General features: G+C 39.0%; 1 protein-coding gene across 1 annotated transcript; it reads left to right on the forward strand.

The window, feature by feature from the left end:
* Positions 1-890: 890 nt before the first annotated feature.
* CYSLTR1 (cysteinyl leukotriene receptor 1) lies at positions 891-23,736 on the forward strand. The gene is made up of 3 exons (XM_037132181.2): positions 891-1,358; positions 18,287-18,372; positions 22,576-23,736. Exon 3 carries the CDS (start codon positions 22,603-22,605, stop codon positions 23,620-23,622), a length of 1,020 nt encoding a protein of 339 aa, XP_036988076.2. The 5' UTR covers positions 891-1,358; positions 18,287-18,372; positions 22,576-22,602; the 3' UTR covers positions 23,623-23,736.
* The last annotated feature ends 670 nt before the right edge of the window (positions 23,737-24,406 follow it).

Genomic DNA, 24,406 nt, shown 5'->3' on the forward strand with positions numbered 1-24,406 from the left:
TTATTTATTTATTTATTTATTTATTTATTTATCTTTAGAGGGGAAGGAGAGAGGGAGAGAAACATCAATGTATGGTTGCCTCTAGTGCATCCCCTGCTGGGAACTGGCCTGCAGGGAACTCGCTTGCAACCCAGGCATGTGCCCTGACTGGGAATCGAACCACAATCCTCTGGTTCGCAGGCCTGTGCTCAATCCACTGAGCTACACCAGCCAGGGCTTGGGCCAGTTTTTAACGTGTTAAAAAAAACATAAATATGTCTATCCCCACACAGACTATCGTATATACTATATAACTCAATATAACTCATGTAACCAACTCACATCAGGGCTTCTCCATTTGGTTCATGACCTCAAGATGCTACTCTAAGCTCAAAAAAGCACACAGCACAATGTCACGTCCCTATTCTCCAGAAGCCAGGGAGAGCATCCTACAGTTCAACACCCCAGAGTCTAACCAAAGGTCAAGAGCATTAACCTGGCTTCTGAATTCCTAACCTGGGGCCTGCTGACAGCGAGCCCAGTCATTCCAGATCATTCTCAGTGTGACAGAAAACAACCCACTTTTAATTCTGTGGAGGCAATGTATTGTGGGAGTTTCAGAAAACCAAGTTCAAACTAAGGCAATTATTTTCCAGGAAATAAACCACCAGAAAAGAAAAGCCTTTTTAGAATGTGGACAGTGTTACAAGTGTCACAAGTGTCATAATGGGTGAGGGGGGGGCAGAGAGAAAGAATTTATCTTGCCTAGGATCAAGTTTCACATAATGGCAGTTAGTTTAGTCTATCATCTTTATCCGCCTACAAATAGTCTAACCACCCCCCAGGGCATAAAAATCAGAGAGAACTAGGCTGGACAGAGTACATTCCTTCCTGCTTCCCATCTCAGAGCAGCTGTGTGATTTCCTGAAGACTCTGTTGCTGGTGCTAGGGATAAAAACTCATTGACACACACAATAACCTCCAAGTCTCCAGTTTCTATTTTTCCACCCTCCCTCACCCTACCCCTCCCTTGTTTGGCACCAGAGGAGCCAAACTCACCCATGCTTTAAACAGTTTGAAGACCAATCTGAAAGAGGAAGAAGGATCTGTATACATTGACTAGCATGTGCCCTGCCCCCTCCGCTCTTAAAAACAGCAGCAGCCCATCTTTTCAAGGAAGCTTGCCTGAAGAGCAGGCGTCCTGTGAATGAAGTGCACTCTCAGGGTCCTACAGGTTATTTAGATCCACTGTGCATGCAGATCACCAATGACGGCTTAGCTGTGCAAGAAACAGGTACACTGGATTTACTGAAGACTTGGAGTTTGCTTCTGAGAGCAAAAGCAAAAGGACCCTAAAGTGTCAACCTTGAACTGTGCAGGTAAGGAAATTCAACGTTTCCATGCGAGGACCAGAACCGTTTGTAGTCAAATTTTGCTGATTTTAGCAAATTCCTGGGAGCTTGGGGATCTGTCCTACCTGCTTTCAATTGGGGTGTTTTATTTATTGGTCAGAAATGTGATAATCTAATCAGTCTGTCAACAAGGGTTGCTCAGTGCTTCTGCTAGGTGGGGGCTCATTGCAGCAAAATACAGAGGGGACACTCCCCAAGCCTCTAGCACCTTTGCAATTCAGTCAGAAATGTTAAGGCGTATTTTCAAATCTTATTTTAAGGGCTTCATGGAGTTTCTCTAATCTGTAGTGGCAGTTTCCTTCAATGTTGAAAGAAAATATATAGTGACCGCTAAAGGTAAAAAAAAAAAAAAAAAGTGGAGAATTATCTGGTATTTTCACAAGGTAGTTTCCCCTTCATTACCCGACTTGAACCTGTCAATATCGTGCTATTTAGACAGGATAAGCTTTATGATCCCTGTTTTGCACATAATAAAAGGGATTCGGAGAAGTGGAGAAATATTCTGGAAACATACCACACAACTAGAAATTGGCAAATTGGGACTAGAGACTGAAAATAGAAAGCTCTCAAAACTATAAATGAATATAAGGAAATTGCATGATCTGTGTAGCATCTTAAGACATAAGACATATACAACACAGAGCGGGTTTACCCAGAGCCAGCACTTCAAACATTTCAATCAAAATCATTGGCCAGGAGTGTTCTTTATACTGGACAGCAAAGAAGCTCTTTGTAAGGGTTAACAAATGGCTTGGTGGGTTCCATTTGTAGCTAAAACAAGGAAAACGCTTGACTTTTTAATGCAGTGGTTCTGCCCTGAAGTGCTCTGATTGTTTTGAAATCTTGAGAAAGGCCATGGCACTGTATATGTATCAGGTGATTATTAAAAAACTAAATCTAACTAAACCTGGACTTGGGACTACACTGCATGCCCATGAGTTCTTGCAAAGAAGATCAATCAGGCTGGGAGCCATGAACCCCAAAAGAATGGTAGGCTAAAGAAAATTTGCAGACTGAGTCCCAGTCGGAGTCCAGCATTTCTGTCTTCCTAACCTGGAAACTATCAATCTCATTTTCTACTACCTTTTCCCTGCTATCTTTAATCAAACTTTTGACGTGTTGAAGAACTACTTATCTGGTACAAAAATCAAGATTTTTCCATGGTGCAGGAAATTATCAGTTTGCGTTTGCTGCATCATTGGGATTAAGGAATTAAGGGAATGATCCTTAAGGGACATATTAGACCTTGTGAAGCTAATGGCATGAAGGATAAGCATCACAACCAACCGTTCAGATAGCATAGCTCTGGGTGGATCACTGCTTTGACCTATTTTGCTATGTCTTATGTTCTTATTACAATTTCTCAAATACGCTGAAATCCAGTTAAATAAGTGTTGATTAAGCGCAGTACAGCCTGTGGCACCAAGCAAGGCAAGCCTAGTCCCTAGCCTTGGGGAACTTACACATGGCCCTGCAGGGCACACCAAGGTACCTGATCAGGCTACATGAAGGAATTGAGTTGAGGAATCACAGAAAATGAATCTGGATAGAAATGTAGGACAAGCTTATTTGACCTTTCATTCCAGGCACTTTTTAAATGAGAAATCTCATTAGCAAACTTGGAATAAGTGATAAAAAAACATTTTGAGATGTGTTTCATAACCTGACTATGCCTGGAGAGAATTGGAGATGAGAGAACACTAACAGAGCAGAATGTAATGAGGCTCAAGAGTAGGTGGATGGCAGTGAAAGTAGACCATAGAGGAACTCAAGAGACATTCATAAGGAATAATAGAGAGAAATTGGTGAGTTATTAGATACAAGCAGCATAGGACAAAAGTCAGAGACATCTCTGAAATTTGGAACCTGTGGGATCTGGGTAGTGGTGCCACTACTCTTCCGAGAAATAGGTAATTTGGGGATAGAAATGGAAATTGTAGGATATGATTAGTTCTGTTTGGACCTATTGAGTTTGAGGAGATGGCAAAATTTCCAAGAAGCAATGTCTTTTTTTATTTATTGATAGGGTAACCAACCTGAGGTGAGTATCTCTGAGAACAGATAGTTTTTAGGGGCTTTTATATTTTCAAAGATTTTATTTATTTATTTTTAGAGAGGGGAAGGGAGGGAGAAAGACAGGGAGAGAAACATCAATGTGTGGTTGCCTCTCACACTACCCCAACTGGGGACCTGGCTCACAACCGGGCTTGTGCCCTGACTGGGAATTGAACCAGCCTTTCAGTTTGCAGGCTGGCACTCAACCCACTAAGCCACACCAGCCAGTGCCAAAAAAGCAATGTCTTACAACTGGTTGGAAGGAATGGCCCCAAATGTGAATGATGGAAAAGAGGTGCAGGCCACAGTTACATCTGGGGAGTATGATTGATTGTCAAGGTCATATAAATGGCTCAACTACATTTAAAAGTTAAATTTAGTAAATCTAAAAGATGGACTGACAACTGAAATTTGTGCAGTGCCTACACTTTCAGGCCAGAGGAAGAAGACGGTCCTAACAAATAAGAGCCACAGAAATACAACTCTCTTCAAAAGATAGCAAGTATCTTGAGGGAGGGTATCGGGTTACTTCTTCTTTTAAATCTCCCTTTCCCAACAAGAACTAGCACAGGGCTTCATCCACATCATAAGCACTCAATAAATACTAAGTTATTCTAACATAAGCAGCATGGAGAATTTTTGCTTTAAGCCAATGTTCTGTGTAAACCCTGCAACCTACTGGTGGCTGCTGTTAACCACCTCGCTGCTTGAATTTCAGTGGAAAAGAAATGGCCTTGGAGGACTGGGAGTTTATGCCAGCTTTGCCTTGTAATCAGCTACGTGTTCTTTAGCCAGTTACCAACTATAAGTTTTGCTGGGTTTCCTCATGTAGCAACTATAGTAATAAGCTTATAGGAATATTTTTTTTAGATCTTTTGAAATAATAAGATAACTATGAAAGAAACTGGAAAATACAAACCACCATCTAAAAGGGTTTTGTTTGAAGTCCATTCCAGGTGAATGAAATATACAACAGGCTTGACAGCATGTGGTGGGAGTGGGACCAGTTACTTTCTGCCCCCAAAACACACCATCGGCTCTGGGGGCCTTACTCCAAGTATCGGCAATTCCATCCAAATCCTAGGGCCTGTCATAAGATCCAACCCTCTGGTTACCACTAACTGTACACTACTTGTGCAAGCCTCAACATGAATTTTGAAAGGAATACAATAGTTAACAGGTGTCTCTGTGAAAACACAACCCACCTTTATTCATTAGCTATTGCTTCCATTAAGCCCACTGTCCTTAGAATTAAATGCTAAGGACCAAAACAATTGTTACAAAAAGTTCTGAATGGAGCACAATATTCTACTGTGCTAAAGCCACTTGTCCAACCACAGATTTGGTTATAATACAAATCATGTTCCCAGAATATATAGGTAGGTATAGTGCACGTGTCTCTCAATGAAATGCAGACATAGTCATGTCTGTCTCTCACACCAATGTTATCTGGGTTTCAGGCTACATAGATGTCTACATGGTATGATTTGAAAGGCAGTGAGAAACAGCTTTTCCAGTTCAGCCAGAGTAAGTCAACTTGCAGGGGTCATATTCCTGCCAATCAACCCTACAAAAGTGACTGATGAGTCGCTTTTGACTCAGAATGTCAACGTGTTGATTTGCACTGAGGAAATACAACTGCTAAGAGGTCTGATAAACTCAGTGGGGAGTAGCATATCATTATCCTTCGAGAAAAGGCAATAAAGAAAGCCGTTTAACTAGATTATAAATTCAGACATCTTAAGTCCATTAATTCATGTTACAATGTTGGTGCTAAGGCACCATTAATGGACAATTATTTTTGCCTTCAATTGAGAACTCCTTATAGGTTGATGGAGAAGACCACTATTTCTATATAAGTTCTGCACCCCAAAACTCTTTTACCTTGCTTCCTCGTTTCATCTCGATCCTATCATACCTCCATTCTTTGTGCCCTACCGGTTTTGCCTGTATATTTAAGGGAAGTTCATATGAAAGAAAAGAGGAAAAAATATCAATAAATATTCAGGAGAAGTCAGAAAGGGGCCCTGCTAGAAATCAGGGGAAAGAGACAAAACAGAAGAGTAAATCTAGACCCTTGGTCACTTAAATGCAGAGTTGGTTTTCCTTTTGATGAATAAAATTCTATCTTATTTAGAGTGTTTGTGGAGTCAGTATATCCCGGGCCTTTGAGCTCCCACTGAAACGTAGCTGATGGAAAAGGAAATGGAGCTGAAGTCCAGACTTATAGTCCCCTGGTATATGTGGGCTTTCTTTTCTTTTCATCCTAAAAAGGAAAAATACCCAGTTTAGAATCACATTTTGAGATGTCTGACATACAAAACTTCTTGAGATTTATCATCCACTTGATATTGACTGCCTCTGTTTTTGCAATAGGGCTGTTTTGGTGTTGTCATGGATTCAACACAGTACATGGAAGGAAGCTAACAATAATACTACCAGCATCTCTGCTATGCACTTACTCCAAACCTCCTATGCAGTTCAGGCCTCAGAAGATATTAAAAGCTTCTTTTCATTTCAAATCGGTTACCCTTTCTATTTAACCTAAATTTGAATTCTTGTTTAAGATGAAGACCTTCAATCAAAAGCAATCTCCTGCAGGGGGTAGCCAACCCGCAGCCCGCAGGCTACATGTAGTCCCGGGTGGCTGTGAATGTGACCCAACACAAGATCGTAAATTTACTGAAAACATGATGAGATTTTTTGGGTGTGATTGCATGTCACAATGTGTTTCACATGTGGCCCAAGACAACCCTTCTTCCAATGTAGCCCAGAGATGCCAAAAGGTTGGACATCCCTGTAAGAGAATAATTATTTTGCTTCCAAGATGCAGGCATCTAAATACCAAGAAGTTAGAGGCAGTCCTCAGAGTTGGCCGTGAGCAGAACTTAAAGGGATTCCAAGTCTCTGGTAATGAGACAGAGACTTACACAGGTATCCCTGGAAGAAGGTAGTGCTCTTTACAAGTTCAAATGTATGCTAGCTGCCTGTTACATATTTCTACCACCCAGGCTAAGGATAGAACTCTCTTCCACTGTGCACTCCCACACACACGCATGTACTCCTCAAGATCACTATTGCCATTTTGTGACTTGCATTTCCCTTCAAGTCAGTTCTTATACATCACTTTATTCTGATTGCACAGTATAAATATGTGTGTCACAGTACTATGCAAGGGGCACACTGCGTAATGACCTGTGAATGACACAGTCCAAGTACATTTGGACCGTGACATTCTCCTGTATTTGGACTCCCACTGACAACAGATTGGCCCGATTTGATAAGTGTGATACTCTCCCTACCCTAAGGGATGAATAAGCTACTAGAGAAGAAACATCTGAGAACTGCCAGCAATGCCATATCAACTCCCCTGTAGTTTCTAACCTCGATGAGAACACTGCTAAGCACGTCCCTGAAAATACCAAGTGAAAAGGCTACTTATTGTGATAATAAGGCTGCAGCGATAGTGGGAAGATCTTTCTACTCCCTTCCCCAAGATCTTTCATTATGTAGAGGGAAAGCCACCAGGGTCATTAGTACAAGCCTGGTTGTTTGGAGATTAAAACCCCATGGAGATTGTGCAGTTTTGCTTCACTCAATCAATATCCAATCACTCTATTAATATCTATTGCCCATTTTCCTATGTGCAAAGCCATTGTGATAGGCTAAGCATTGCATTCACAGAGCTTAAGAAAATGAAAAGGCTGGACTTCTTCTCTTTGTCCCAGCCAATGAATCTACTTAAGGAGACAAGATTCCTACACTTAAAAGATACAATACCCTGGCTGGTGTAGCTCAGTGGATTGAGCACAGACCTGTGAACGAGAGGATCGTGGTTCGATTCCCAGTCAGGGCACATGCCTGGGTTGCAGGCCAGTTCCCAGCAGGGGATGCAGGAGAGGCAACCATACATTGATATTTCTCTCCCTTTCTCCTTCCCTTTCCCTCTAAAGATAAATAAATAAAATCTTTTTAAAAGATACACTACAAGGAGGATATAAGTGAAAACAATGAACATAATACAAGTTCAAAGAATAGAGATGCAAGCAGGGGATGGGGACATCAAAGTTGGTGTCACAAAGTGGAACCTGAGCTCAGCCTAGTATGAGGAAAGAAAACCATACAAATTCGCATTTGTATAGTGTTTCTTAGTTCCCAAAATACTCATATTTGCTGATTCTCCATTCATGTATCCACCCAACAAATACCTGTTGCATAAAAAATTAATAAAACATTGTCCCAGTTAATTTACTTGGAGAGAAACCCTTCACAAGCTAGACATATATCAAATTATCACTTTAAATGTCTTATAATATTATTCATTCATTATATGACAAGAAAGCTTGGAGAGGACATTGTCCCTCAGTCTCTCACCTCCTTGAGCTCAGCCTTATAGGATGAACAGCACAACTAACTTTTTTATTTAACAATAATAGGATACACGGAAAATAGGAAAAAGGGCATTGAGAAGTTGACCAAATAAAGTAGGGCCCTACTGGGATGCACTCTCATGAAAGCTATATTTCCTGAATCTTGCCACTGCTCAGCAAAAGTGGAAGAAGTATCAACCTTAGAAGTCTAAGCCCTGGGTTGCAAGCTCCCCCACTTCCTCTTTTGCTTTAGTGCTTGCCCTTATCACCCCACCCCTGCTGGCATTCAGCCAATACATGCAGACCATCCGGTGCATGCTAGCATTTACTGAAAAGGTAAAGGAAGCCTTAAGAGAGTCATTCAACTTAATAGAGTCATAAAACTACATCCAAATACTGATTTGATTAGCTAAATTCAAAAACAAGCATTATCAGTTTCATCCGGGCCAATTGTAAGACTTGTCCTTGAGTCTTCAGCTTCTATCAGTCTTTGGCTGAAGCCACTTTTAAACTCTCCTTGAGCCTCACCAGACTACTTTGGTCTTCGTTTGTTTGTTTGTTTGTTTATTTGCTTGTTTGTTTTAAGCTCTTTGCCTCCTATTTCGTCCTAAATGTGCACATTCATCTTCCCAGCCATGTTTCTTTCTTCTCGTGATTTGTAAAGTGTCTATTCACAAGTTATGCTCCCCTATACTCTTTCTGATTTTTTTTGAGTTTGTTAACAGACCCTACCCTCCTAGAGGTGTCCACATTTCACTTCCACTTTACACGATTATCTAGACCCTTGCACAATAACACCTACATTTCCACACAAAAAGCATGCTCTGTCCTCAACCCTTTAGACCCCCACCCCAGAAAGCGGAATACTTTAGTACTCAAAAGCACCTCATGACACAGAGTTACTCTTCCAAAGTTGCTCATTAGGAGAGGAAGGGAGCAAAAATTAATAAAACAGACTCACTGTCATTAATGGGTTCACCATCTAAATGGGTATGACAGATGTGTAAGCTAAAAGAGTTATTACATCACTATGAAAAATAAGAGAACCATGAACAAGGGAGCGTTTGCAGAGAATAACTTCAACTTGAATCTTGAATTATCAGTAGGAAAGTACCAAGTTCACCTTTCTGACCTTATATGTGGGGGGGAGGGGAGAAGATGCATAGTTTAAGTATCTTCAACTAGCCAAAGCATGATACGATAAGAATGCTGAACTAAGTTGGTGGAAGAGAGAGAATCAGGAGACCCTGCAATAAAAGACTGCACAAAACTTGGAATGTACATGGGAAGGATGAGGTTAGGATGGCATGGCGTGAAATATGACTCCCAGGTTCTGTGCCTGAATGACTAGAAGATTATTCATGCCCATGAAAAAAAGAAAAGAAAAATCAGTTGGACAAGTTGATTTTGAAGGGAAAAACCTATATTTGTCAATAAGCATTTGAAACTGAGAACAAGGCATGTGATCCAAGAAAAGCAATCTAATAGGCAGTTGAAAATGAGAGACTAAAGTTCAGGTGACCTCTGACTCATGTGGCTTAGTGGGTTGGGGGTCATCCCACAAAGCAAAAGGTCATGGGTTCGATTCCCAGTCAGGGCACATGCCTAGGTTGTGGGTTCAGTTTCCCGTCCAGGGCCATGCAGAGGCAATCAATCAATGTTTCTCTGTTTTTGTCTCTCCCTTCTCCTCTCTCTAAAAATTAATAAACAAAATCTTGAAAAAATAAATCAAGTTCAGTTGAGTATTTTATGGCTAAGCCACAGGTTTTTGAGTCACCCACATGAAAATGATCTTTTTATATTATAGCAGTTGATAGGTTCTTGAGGAGAAAGGAGAGAAGCAAAAAAATTGAACACCAAACATCTGCATGTCAAAAATTTGGGGTTCACTGAGAACCCCCTTGACAAATCTGAAAAATCTGTCATTGACAAGGGAGATCAAAAAGAAGAGCTGGTAACCCTGGCTGGTGTGGCTCAGTGCATTGAGTGCCCACCAGCAAACCAATGGGTCACGGGTTGGATTCCCAGTAGGGCACATGCCTGGGTTTCAGGCCAGGTCCCCAGTAGAGGGTGCTCAAGAGGCAACCACACATTGAGAGAGGCAAACTCCCTCTCTCTTTTCCTTCCCCTTTCTAAAAATAAATAATAAATAAAATCTTATAAAAAAAAGAAGAAGACCTTGCATTGCAGCAGCAGTACGGGAGCAGAACTGGACAGACGACTGTAACGCCTCGGTTCTAGTCTCAGTCCTGGTACTAGCTCTGTGCTCTTGAGGGAGTCACCTCCACTCTACTATCATCTCCAGGTTTCAGCTTTTTCAAATGTAAAAATTCATTGGAACAGTATCTCAAAGTTCACTTCTGGCTCTAAATGGCATCTATTATTGGATTATTAACAAAGGGCACATTTTATTGGCATGGGTCAATAATATTTTCAGAAAAGAGAATGGCCTGGAATTTCACTAGGCATCCCTGATGTTCCTGCTATGTGAAACACTCTAGAGGAAGCATGGAGAAGTATAAGGGGAAGTAAAATAGGAAGAAGAAAATATGAAAAAAAAGATTTAATCACAGTTCTCAAGGAATCTGTTTGAACCTACAGGACCACTTTCATATTTACAAATCATACTACTACTGTCAGGCTTGTACATCATTTTAGTTGGATGGGAAACAAGAAGTTTAATTTAGCTCTCATAAGAGTTGTACTTTTTTGCTTTGGTTAAGCTGTTCTAGGGGAAAAAATCCCTGTTAACGATTTCAAAATTATACCATAGGAAAATAAGGAAGTTATATAATAAATGAACTATAAGATCCAATGTGCCTCAATAAAGTAATTTTGAAATGAGTCTGATTTAACACATTCATTGGGCAGCAAATGTCATATGTCTTGCTCGGTTCTCCAGAAACTATTCATAATATTTATATCTATTTTTTGTCTTCCAAAAGCATATAATTTAGTAATAGACATTAGATAAATACAGAAATTACTCTAAGAAAAAGTCAAAAGAAGTAGAAACATAAAGTAAAAATAGAAAACTGAATTCTGTAGTTGAACCATTGACCTCTGTGATCTACTGCTTTCCAAGGTTCTAACATCCTGAGAACACCCTGTACTTCCTGCCTCCTAATTCTTTCTTCCATGTCTAACCTTTCTACTGACCCTTTACTTCCTCACTTTGATCGCTGGACCCCTATTTTCATCATAAGTTCTACTACATCCTAAACCTCTTCAAATAATTCTCCCATCACCTCTCTGCTTTAACAGAAACTTTGTCCCTCCCATAAAATGTAAGCTGCTTATAACAAACTGATGGTTGCCAGGTGGGAGGGGATTTGGGGGTTAGTGAAAAGTGTAAAGGGATCAAGAAGTACAAATTGGTGTGGCTCAGTGGATTGAGCATCAGCCTATGAACCAAAAGGTCACTGGTTTGGTTCCCTGTCAACGCACATGCCTGAGCTACAAGCCAGGTCTGCAGTTTGGGGCATGCAAGAGGCAATTGATCAAAATGTTTCTCTCTCTCTTTCTCCCTCCTTCCTCCCCTCTCTAAAAATAAATAAATAAAACCTTCAAATAAATAAAAAGAAGTACAGAGTGGCTGTTATGAAATAGTCCTGGGGATGTAAAGTACAGCAAAGGGAATACAGTCAATAATACTGTGATTAAATATGTAAGGTATCAAGGGGATACTAGACTTAGGAGGGATCACTTTGTAAGTTATATAAGTATCTTGCCCTATGCTATACACCTGAAACTAATATAATATCAAATGCCAAGCATAATTTTTTTAAATGTTTACTAACATACACAAAAAAGTAAGCTGCTTATTTTTCTACATACTATGCCATGTGAGCCCTAGAGAATCTATTGGATGTCTGTCTCCTGGCTCTCTGGTGCCACTTTAAACAATGACCCTTCTGCCATAACACAAAAGTCATGCATCTGTGCTACCTTTTCATCCTCCTTATTAATGTCATGACCTTGTAGTTCTTTTTCTATAATTCACTGAGTATTTTGGCATTTGGCTTGCAGTCTTCCTTTTGAACTCAAATCCTAGTAACTTCATCTTTCAGGTAAACAACCAACCCAGTAAAGTGATTTCAAATTCTCTTGATCATCTTTCTGGAAAAACACTCATTCACGTTCCACTTTGGTTACTCATTCCATGGCTATACTTAGGGCTATATTTACCAGCACACAACTGAAATCTCCACCTCCAGTGTACATACTGACATTTGCTTCTTTCATTCCCTTAATGTTATTACACTGGTTCTTAAATCTCTAAGAATCTTCCAGTCTCTGGGTCCATCCCTTTTCTTCAAAGCTGCTAAACTACTTCATGGTTTTACTTTGAACCATTCTTTAGGCAGCATTTTCAACTTCCAGTACCCCACTGTCCTGTAACACTTGCTCTATGACCACCCAATCTTATATCAATTTAAGGGTTTGCATTCTTTTCTCTCCTACGCCAAGGCTGCTGAACATTATTGAAATAAATCACAAACCATGGAAAGTGACTCCATAAGGTTAAGGTAGAATATTTTGTAGTTGTGAATGATGTTTTGAGCTTAACTTAATAGGTCACTGGAGACCTTTTTAAGGGAAGTGATAAGATCACAACTCTGCTTTGAGATGAATAATTTGGTATATGTGATAAGAACAGACTCAAGAGAAAAGAAACAAGAAAATTAAAAAGAAAGCTATAATATCTAATATTCACCTAACAGTAGTCCCATCTTTTCCTCAAAGAAATAACAAAGAAATGCACCAATTCTTGGCTTTTGCACAGTCCTCTATGTAACAGTTTGTTCATCTGCCATGGTTTTTGCCAGTATGTGACTTTGTCCTTTGTCAGTGTTTAGTGACAGGTCTTATAGAATCTGAAACTTACCCGTATTTTTTGGACTATAAGATGCACTCTCCCCAGCAAATTTGGGAGAAAATAGGGGTGCATCTGATCATCCAAATGTAGCTTGCCTGGCTCATGGGGGATGTGGCAGCTTGTATTATTTATGTTATTAGCTATTTTACCACATTTTTGCTTCAATTTTTTTTCCTATTTTCCTCCTCTAAAACCTAAGTGTGTCTTATGGTCTGAAAAATACGGTAATAGCGTGGTGTAATGAACATAGCACTGGACTGTGAGTCAGGCAATAAATCTGTCAGAGAAAGACCGACACCCATATAACTTCACATACATGCAGAATATAAGGAACAAAATGAATGGACAAAATTAAAAGACTCCTAGACACAGAGAGCAGGCTAGCGGTTGCCAGATGGGGGAGAGTTGGGGGACCGAGTGAAAGAGGCGAAGGGATTGAGAAATATAGATCAGCAGTTACAAAATAGTCCCAGGGATGTAAAGCACAGCATAGGGAATACATTCACTAATATTGTCATAACTATGCAGGGTGCCAGGTGGGTACTGGAAATATCAGGGGCAATCACTATGTGAGTATATGACTATCCAACTACTATGCTGTCCACCTGAAACCAATACAGAATAACACTGAGTGTAAACTGTAAGTGAAAAATAAAATTTAAAAGTTTATAATCTCACTGTAGAACTTTCGGTGTTTTAAACGTCTGTAGCCCTCTTGCTTTTCCATAATGTGAACTGAAGAGATTTCCTGCCACTCCCTCAACACCGTATCTACCTTTCAAAAAGTGACATTTCCTAAAACCAACTAACTGACCTTAAAATAAAGCATGTTTCTTCCTCTAATTTTGAATTTTTGCATTATCTTTCTGTATATTATAGAACAAAGTTGGCTCAATGTACATTTTCACTTATCTCCTTGCCGCTCATGGAAAGTATATCTCTCCTCTAATGCAGATGAATTTGGTTCCTTGCACCTTTAGTAGCCCACATAAGTGAATCCCCTTTCACAAGTAAAAATATTTGTAATTTCTTTTACTCCAATGAAGTGAAATCAGTAAAGTCTCCAAATTTAGACTAATGCAGATACTCTTATTTGTCCATTTCTGGACATTTTCTCACAATCTTCTTAGAACCGACTTCCATAATGAAGGTCATCTCCTAAGATCATTCTAGAGCCCAGTTGTTAGAAAGGAAACAAACTCCCATCTCTCACCCTGATGATCAAAGTTGACCCTGGCATCTCCTTTGATTAGGGTTGTTAAGAGATATTAGGTATATTTCACTACCTCCCAAGATCCTACTTTTAAGGAAACAAAAATGTTTATGATTTGTTTAGACCAGATAAACAATGAGGTCAAAATTGATGTTTCATTACTCAAAAGATGATTCTAGTGGGGCAAGGCTGGAAGTGGGCCCAGGGTAGGGCAGGGCAGGAATGTGTGGGGTGGTAACCAGGGGTACATTTAAATGAGGACAAGACAACATAAGAAGAAGTTATACTCTGGTGCTGGAAGACATGGCCTCAGGACAAAATCACTGATCTAAAGAGAAGGATATTAGCCTACTTTGGTGAGTCACTATACTACACTCAAGGGAAGACAAATCAAAATTCTAAACTAGTATATCAGGGTAGCCTTCTTCCTCAACTAAGTTTTCCTAAGAGTCCCTATTCCAATAAATAAGCTGTTACTTTCATTCTACAGTATATCTTTAGAGATAACTGCATGTCCAAAAGGATGCTTCAGATTATTACGAAGCTCTCTTCCTGAGAGCCCTAAGCTCTCCTTAGTACTCACTAATGCATTTCTTCTTTCTACATGTAGTAACCCTTCGGTGGTCTCTGCCATTAACACTTGTCTCCAAGAGATGGAAGATCGGATAGAAGGGTAGGGCTAGTTTGTGTACACGGTTGCCTGAAGTACAGGGTTAGGACTTAATCACAGGTGTTTGTTAGCTCTTGAACAACAAAAAGACTGGGCAAAAGCAAGAGCTAAAAATGACTAGCCTGGCAGTGGTTTGCAAGATGATTTTGAGAAAAAAAGAGCCCAAAATTAAAAGAGCATGAAAGATATCTTCAGGAATTATAAACTGTTCAGGATGGAAAAATACAAGGTCCAAGGGAGAAGTAGGAGATTATTATACATCATCTATGTGTGGGATAATGAGAGCCAGAACTAAAGAAGGAGCAGTATTAATGAAGAAGAATGGAAAGGAAAAATGTCAAGACTTGGTATGAAATTGGGTAAAGCTTAGCTGAAACTGGAGTGAAATTGGGAAGGAGTCCGATCCATCCCCACTTCCCTGCCAGCCTCTGTGCTGCTTTCCCCAGCTGCAGCTTATCCAGTGCCTTCAGGGATCAGATTGCCAGTGCCTTTCTGTTCTTTACTCTTGCCTTCAACACACTCCTTCCATCTGAGATGACAGAGTGATAAATCTGGGGCCTGACAGTCCTAAAGAATGTCATTTTAACAAGAAATCAAAGCCTGTTGGACACTCTGTAGAGTAGATTGCAGGTATCAGCTAAGATATGGATGGATCGGTTGTTTTTTCTGACCTAGCAGGATGGGCATCTTATACAAGAGATAAAAAGGAACCAACTAAGGTGACTTTATGAGTTTCTCTCTTACAAGATCTGAAGAATGGTAACTATACTGCCAGAAGCAGAGATGTAACTTGTAAAACCACAGACACTAGGCCAAAGAGAAAGACCTGTGAACCCCAGAAAGTGAGACAGTTTATATTTCATTGAAGCCATAGGTCTCTTATCCTGCTTGCTTTTTTTCCCCCTAAGATCAAAACTATATCAAGGGGGAAAAATATACCCCGATGTTCACAAATTTGCTGAATGGCAAACTACAAGGGAATTCAGAGAGTATATAATACAACCCTATTGAATTACAGATAAGAGAATAGAGAATTGGGAGGAAGTGATTTAGTCAGGATCATGCAATCACCTACCACAGATTGAGGTATGATCCAGGTCTTGTGTTTACTGGTCCTATGAATTTTCCACCATGCCCACTGTCTTTCTTTGTTCAAGGATTCCCTCTGATATTGATAAGACATCAGTAAAACATATAAAATTGATTGTTCAGATCAGCCAGTATTTAAAAGGCACAGTACTAGGCATGAAACACAAAAAGAATATGACCTCATTATTCCCCTTTAAGTTGAGTGGGACTAGGTGGGAAGAATGGGGAAGTTCGAACTGATTAACTCCAGAGATGACTATGACTCAAAACAAAAAATGAATATCACCAAGAAAACTACAAACAAAATACTACAAGACTTCAAGGGAGAGAAATATTACATTGGGTTGAGAGGATCAGAAATGACTTTTCATTTGACTAGAAACAAAGAAGAAAGAGGCATGACTACTATCTTCACTTCATAGAAAATACAAGCCTGGGGACCACCTTAGGCCATCGTAGGTCACCAGCTCTATGTGAACCACACTTAGAAAGCACAACAGTCCTTTTCATGCATAGGGAGTTCCAGAGCAGCAACAATAAAGAGAATGCTGTACGAAGTGGGACCTTATATTTTTAGATTATCTCTGGGCTCTCTTATTTACCTCATTCACTGGAGCTTGACCAGGTTATACCTTCAACAGAGGTTATGGGCTGATGGAAAAAGAGAGAGAGAGTGTGTGTGTGTGTGTGTGTGTGTGTGTGTGTGTGCATACACACACACAAATAAAAGATCTGAATAAGAGCGCATATATATAATCCATCCAAATAAAGGGCTGATGGAAAGAGAATATATATATTTTCCAAATAAAAGATTTGAATAACTCCTTAATTAAGTAATTGAAGTCAAATCCTACTGAAGCTATTGTCACAGACATGAGTCCTCAAGGAAACCAAACAGGAAAAAGAGAAAATAATGAAAGTATGAAGTCCCTGCTAAGTTTGTGCAAAGCTCAAACTTACCAAAGGAACCATAGGAGACAGCTCAGGACCCAAACTTGAGGAAACAACTGCAATTACCTAGACAATGTAATGAGTGCACCACACTGAATTGCACAGCTACAACGGAAATGGTTAATGAGTATATGGGCCTAATAAGAGTAAACTTCTCATAGTTGGGCCTTGGAAATTCATTAACTTTGTTTCCTTTCCCACACTAGGGAGAAATATAAGTTTGTCTAAACACAAAACTGTCAAAGAGCCAAAGTTAATTCTCTCTATAGAGAAGATGAGTGCAATCACATAATTCCAGGATTAGAAAGGATTTTTTCATTCGACATTCAGTTAGTATATCTTTATTGATTACAGAGACCTGGGATGAGGTCTCTGTAAAAAAAAAAAAATTATTGCCTGAGTAACAAAATATAAAAGCCAACTCTTTTTTCCACTTGCAATCCATTCTTCACCCAGACTGCTAGTAATAGGTTACCTATGCCAACTCCTTACCTGTAGAAGGTGGGAAAGTTCAGAGAGGAAAAAGAAATTGAAAATCTGAAAAATAATTATGAGTACACAGTAGACTCAAACAGCGATACTGTAGTCGTGGATTCAGGCTCCTAGTTTTAAAACGTATCTGTTTTATTTAGTTAGTTAGTTAGGTAGTTATTTTGCATTTCCTTTATTTTCCTCTTGGTTTCCTTTTTTTTTTTTTGAGTAGAGTTCCTTTGGAAAGTCCCAGCCTGTTCATAGTTGCTAAGAATAAACTGGAGGAAGATGTTTATTTTATTTTATTGGCACTTAAGAGCACGGATAAGTGAAAAGTGGTAACCTCTCTGGTTTTTGTAAACAGGAATGAAAGGTGCCATAGGGAAGCACAAAGTTAGAAGAAAAATGTTCAGGTTGCTGCTGTTCTAAGAAAGCCTTTCTGCTCATTTCTTGAAGATGTATTATACATTGTTGGATATTTTTCATCTTTATTACATATTTTTGCATTACCATTTAGTACCTTTATACCCCACTCCCCCAAGCAATCACCACATTGTTGTCCATGTCCATGAGCCCTGGACTTTATGATACAGTTTTAATGGAAGAGAAGAGATATACACTCATGAAAAGTTAACTATACAAATTATGAAGTAATTGATCTCCAAAGGTATACTAGTCATCTAAATAATTTTCAAGGAGTAGAGTCCAAGGTCCTCTAAGTCATCCTCCCTTCAGGGAAAACTGTCACTAAGCCATCCCAGACAGATATACTTCATATTTTTGATGTTGTAACTCCTCTTAGAAACCTAGAACCTAGGATATGAACTTCTAAATTATTTCCCCTTCAAACTTTATAAAAAACTGTTTAAAAGAGAAAATAGGGAAAATACCAGGGTTTCATAGTGAAGAGGATTTTTATAATACTGTATTCATCTTTAGATGCAGAGGCTACACGCACACAGAAGCAAACATCTGTGGTGAGCCTTGGTCTGTATTCCAAGCTTTGCCCCTGGGGATGTCAAAGTGGATGGGGATCAAAGAATGCAGCATAGACTCCAACAACAAGTCCTAAATTTATCCATAGAGCTTTAATATCCCATCACTCACTTGGATCTGCATGTAAGGCTGCTAAGCTCCCACGACCCTTCTGGACTGCTTCTAATGTCATTAACTTCCTTTCCAATCTTATAATTTTAGTTTAGGCTTCACCTGATATTACATCAGAAGAGGCACTGACCACAAACCAGAACCCTTCTTGAAAACTGCCACAGTGCCACAAAGAGGTATGGCTCCATTTTCTAAATGATTGTTTTTTTCAACTTGCAAGGTATCTTATCAAAGTAACTCCCTTTATCATCCACACTAACATTAATTTTATTTATGTTTATTGCTTGTTTATATTAATCAGTTAATAACCTATTTCTTGTGTGCTGTGACATCTCTTACCATACTATATTGTAACCTCTCCATACTGAGCCATCGCTGCTGACCCCACAACACTGTGAGCTTCTTTTTTTTCCTTAAGATTTTATCTAGAGAGAGGGGAAGGGAGAAAGAAAGAGAAAGAGAAACATCAGCGTGCAGTTACCTCTCACACACCCCTAACTTGGGAACCTGACCTGCAACCCAGGCATATGCTCTGACTGGGAATTGAACCAGTGACCCTTTGGTTCACAGACCCATGCTCAATCCACTGAGCCACACCAGCCAGGGCAGCTTCTTAAGGGCAGGAATGGGATATTAGACATCTCTGTCTCCACATAGCATGGGTCTCATTATTGGGGGATCATAGTAATGCCACAAAAAGTGAATTAAATGTTATTTAAGACCAGCAAAGCCCCTATCTGTAAAATGAATGGCTTGGATGAACTAAATGATGCCTACCCCACTAGGATTTATTGTATGAGAGTTTTACAGTCTTTTTTAATGACCTAATATAAGTCATTAATTTGACTTAGTTATAAATAACAATTGAACCTTAATGTAGAGAGTACTTGGAAATCTTAATTTGGTCTGTGAGAACTGAAAAGTTTACTAATGGGACTAAAGATCATCTGTTTCGTTGTTTTTATTAATTTCTTTATCAGTTTTATTTGGCATATTTCATTCAATGATCTGCGCATTTCAAATGTACTTATAATCTTATAATATTTAACAAACAAATGATTACTCTGTATGACTTTACTGCCTTCCTCAATACTTTAGGAAGCAACTGTACTTAACAGAGCCACTGTAAGCTCTGAGGCTGGAAAGCTTTTCATTGGATTGGCCAAAAAGTCCATTTAGTTTTTTCTATAAAGTAAAAGACACATTTTTCATTTTCACCAAAAACCTGACTGATTTGGATATTATGAGTATGTTGGCTATGTCTTGCATGGTAGAATGTTGATTGTTCTCAATCAGTCAATGTCTTGATTGATCACTATCAACTTCAACTGATCTACCGGACCATGGAGCATTATCCAGTGAGAAATCTCCAGCATGAAACTTCACAAACCACCTTCAATCAGTCACATCACTTTTGCCATAAACTGAATACACCTTTTTTTTTAGTTTCAGCTGTGTTTTCACCTTTCATGAAATAATAAAGCACAATATGCTGAAAATGTTGCACATTTTTTCCATCTTCAATATTAAAATGGCTACACAAAAATTCACCATTTTTTATTGTTTTTTAAGTGCACACTGATATGACAACTGTCACAATACAATCTAATGAAATTGTTTCAAATAAAGTTAAAGACAACTAAGTGCCACTAGAGCCATCTTATAAAAAAAAACCCAAATGAACTTTTTGGCCAACCCAATAATTATATTAAAATGAAAAGATAACTCTAAGTGATTTCAAATGAGAATCATTGCAAATCATAAACTTGTTCCATCTTTCATTTCCTCATTCACTCAATTAAATTGATTGAGCACTTATGGTCAAGGTACAGCTGTGTTAGCCCTGTGCGCAGTGCCTTCTCATGTAGCATACAGATCGTCTGTGATGGAAGATAATATATGCATACAAATCACTGATCTGCAAGATAAATTTGAAGTTCCTCAGGAGAGAAAAATACAGAAATTACTTTGGAGGGACACTAAGGAAAGCCTTGGTCAAGAAGGTGTCATTTAAACTGAAGGACAGTAGCTTTTGCACATAGATGGAGAAAAGGGCATTTCTAGTAGAAGAAATCCATGAAGATAGACAGGTGGGGGGAAACATGTAGAAAATGTCCCTGGAACTGTAGAATAGTTGATCCACTGAATTTGAGGGTATGCAAGAGGAAGAAGTGAGACAAGAAGCTAGGAAAGTATATCGGCAAGCTAATTGTAAAGAGCCTTAATTGGGCCAAGGAATGTGAATTTTATTCTGGAATAAAATTCAGGAACTCAGGAATCAATGAAGGTTTCAGAGCAAGGACGTGGCATAATTGGGAGCTATTATGTATGGAGAATTATTCTGGAAAGAGTTCATGGCAGGGAATAGTGAGGGTCAATGGTGATAGGAAGGAAAGATGGTAATTATCGAATATCCTGCGAGTGTGGCCTAAAACAAAGGCTATGTCAAAAATTCCAACAGCACCATCTAGTGCTTCACAACGTAACACTGCTCTTTTGGGGGGAAACCCAATAGGCTAACAAAAAAAGCTTTGATTACATTTAGGCAGTTTGTTTCCCTTTCATGATTACACCATACTTCAGAGAACAAATGGTGAAAGAGGTAACTAGAAAGCAAACTGAGAAATAAGGTAGGGGTTGGAAGTAGTGAACTCAATTTTTTTATCCATTGATATCCACCCGTCTTATGATATCCACCCTGAGAATGATTCATCTTCAATGTTTTATCATATACCAACAGTTCTTGGTGAAAATAATAACATTTTTAACGAAAAGGAAATGTGGAACTAGCCTGGATGGATGGATGGCTGACACATCTTTGCAGCAAATATAATTGCTAGCAGTAGTGAGCCTGAAGTTTTATCCCACCTACAACCACTACGATAGCTGTTTCTGTGTCCCTGATGCAGACACGAGATCAGTCTCCTCCATTGCTAGCAGTTCTTGCATGCACAAGTGATCCTGTCACCTTAGGAACTCTAACTCCTCTCGTACCACAGAGCAAGAGCTTTGTAAAAGGCCAAAGAGTTAGACTTCAATCAAACATTATCCACCACATTATATATTGATGAATTGCTCCCCTCTTCCCAAAGAATAAAAGAATCTGGAAGAATATTAAAGAAATCACTCCTTCCACACTATCTTACCCCTATTTTTATCTGATTGATTGCCCTGATTAACTGTCCTGATATGATTGAGCTAAACTAGATTAAGTAACAACTTCCTGCTATAAGAAATGATCACGTATTCTCCAACAGGAAGGTTTTCAGTGTGAGTATAGGAGGAGAACAAGGATGAACAGCAACAACAATATACTCACAAAGTACCGTATTTTGCTGTGTATAATGCGTACTTTTTTGCCCACATTTTTTAGGGAAAAATAACGATGTGCATTATACATGGGTAGTACCCGAAATACCTTGTATCTGTTCTTGTGTTTTGTAATTATTTGTTGCATAAAATTTCTTGTGCCATAATATGTTCAATGCTAAAATTTCTTTATAATACAAAAAACAAGTATCTAATGTAACTAAATTAAAAATTGAAATAAAATTAAAACAAAAGACATTTTTTCCTGAAAGTTTGGACCAAAAACATGGGTGTGCAATATACACAGCCAAATATGGCATGTTCCAGCTAGTTATGCTGCATCTTTCATCAGAGACTTAAGTTATGGCACAGATTTTAGAAATGTATTTCACCTCTGTGCAAGTATTTTCCTCACTAAAATAACTGCAACTGCTTCAAAAATGTCTCCAGCCTTGGTGGTCAGAGTCAACCACGTTGTAGATTAAGATTATCCCCCTGGGGAGTTCCTTAACAACAATTCCAATTATTTTTCTTGGGTAGGAGCATCACCCAGCAGATGTTAACCACTAAGCTCTCTTCTTGGTAGAACCACGCATTTTCACCCAAATTTTCCTTTCCAAAAGAATTCAGTACTCTTCCAATAAATAGATGATAGATAAATACATAGATACATAGATAGACAGAGAGATAATACATACATAGATTCATACTTATGAAACTACTTTCTTTAGACTTTTCTCTAATTGAATAACTCACTTAAAATTTAGATTGACAGATGAGTACTGGAGTAATGATACTTAAAATAAAGCAGAGCTATTGTGCCTAGGTCTTGAAGATTAAGGGGAAGTCCATCAGGAAAACATGGGGAGAAAAGGGAAGATAAAAGAGTGCTTCTCCTGAGGACAAGGTGTGGTTGAATCCTTCCTCGTTGTCCCCCAACCCTTGCTTCCTGCCATGGTCAAAATGCATACAGAGTGACACTATAAAGTGAAACCTTAGTACTTCCTGTTATTTATGGTCTGGTAAAAATTAACAAGCCTTTTATAAATACATGTGTCTATGTATTGTAGGCACCAAGCAGACATTCCTAGAAAAACATGGATGGAACTGGAAACCTGACAGCATCCTCTGCCAGCAATAACATGTGCAATAGCTCTATTGATGACTTCCGCAATCAAGTGTACTCCACCATGTACTCTATGATCTCCATTGTGGGCTTCTTCGGCAATGGCTTTGTGCTCTATGTCCTCATAAGAACATATCATGAGAAGTCAGCCTTCCAAATATACATGATTAACTTAGCGGTATCAGATTTACTCTGCGTATGTACACTGCCTCTCCGTGTGGTCTATTATGTTCACAAAGGCATGTGGTTCTTTGGTGACATTTTGTGTCGCCTCAGCACCTATGCCTTGTATGTCAACCTCTATTGTAGCATCTTCTTCATGACCGCTATGAGCTTTTTCCGGTGCATTGCTATTGTTTTTCCAGTCAAGAATATTAATTTGGTGACAGAGAAAAAAGCCAAATTTGTGTGTGCTAGCATTTGGGTTTTTGTGATTTTGACCAGTTCTCCATTTTTAATGTCCAAAAGTTACAAAGATGAGAAAAACAATACCAAGTGCTTTGAGCCTCCACAGGACAATGAAACTAAGAATCACATTTTCATCTTGCATTATGTGTCACTGCTTGTTGGGTTTCTCATTCCTTTTATTATTATAATTGTCTGTTACACAATGATCATTTTTACTTTGCTAAAAAATTCCATGCAGAAAAATGTACCAAGTCGCAAAAAGGCTGTAGGAATGATTATAATCGTGACAGCTGCCTTTTTGATCAGCTTCATGCCATATCATATTCAACGTACCATTCACCTTCACTTTTTGTACAATGAAACTAAACCTTGTGATTCTGTTCTTAGAATGCAAAAGTCAGTGGTCATAACCTTGTCTCTGGCTGCATCAAACTGTTGTTTTGACCCTCTCCTGTATTTCTTTTCAGGGGGTAACTTTAGGAGAAGGCTGTCTACATTTAGAAAGCATTCTCTGTCCAGCATGACTTATGTACCCAAGAAAAAGGTCTCATTGCCAGAAAAGGAAGATGAAGTATGTAAATAATAGTAAAAACCCACCTCTGATGCAAATCAATGAAATATAGTTTCCTAAGCAGGTATTTTCTCAAATAATTACAATAAAAATGATGATTTCCATTAATAATTTACAAATACTTAACTAGGTGTGTGCCTATAAATTTATCTCATTCATGCATCCACATTATAATAGATGCTAAAAGTATTTTTAAGTGATAAAATTTCAGTCCCCGACTATTAACTAAATCACCTGGCTGGTAGCTCAGTGGGTTGAGCACAAGCCTGCGAAGCAAAGGGCCACAGGTTCAATTCCCAGGCAGAGCACATGACTCAGTTGTGGACCAGGTCCCCAGTAGGGGGCATGCAGGAGGCAACCACACATTGATGTTTCTCACCTTCTCTTTCTCCTTCCCTTCTCCTCTCTCTAAAAATAACATAAAGAATTTTTTTAATTTCATCCCACAACTATTAACTAAATTATAAATGTGATCATTTGCCAAGAGGTAAAGAATACTTATGCATTGGCAATTAAAAAAGGGTCCAAGATCAAGGACTTCCCCTCAACTAAAAGCTTTACAAAGGATAAGAACTAGCCTTTTCACATGTAAAATTAGCAAATAGTTTTTGATCGTACTAACATGTCCCTCTGCATGCATTCCATCAGATGAGAACTGGAATGACCCAGGAGCTACATAAACTATACTGCCACCTTCTTCCTTTGTAGTATTGACTGATGAGGCCAAGTAGGGCCATTTCTTCCAACAGAACATACAAGTGCTAGAAAAGCCTGGTAGTCAGCCAAATGGCCCTAA

This window comes from Artibeus jamaicensis, unplaced genomic scaffold (genome assembly GCF_021234435.1).
Source record: "Artibeus jamaicensis isolate MK-2021 breed Jamaican fruit bat unplaced genomic scaffold, CSHL_Jam_final contig_241, whole genome shotgun sequence".
In the NCBI taxonomy this organism is placed as follows: Eukaryota; Metazoa; Chordata; class Mammalia; order Chiroptera; family Phyllostomidae; genus Artibeus; species Artibeus jamaicensis.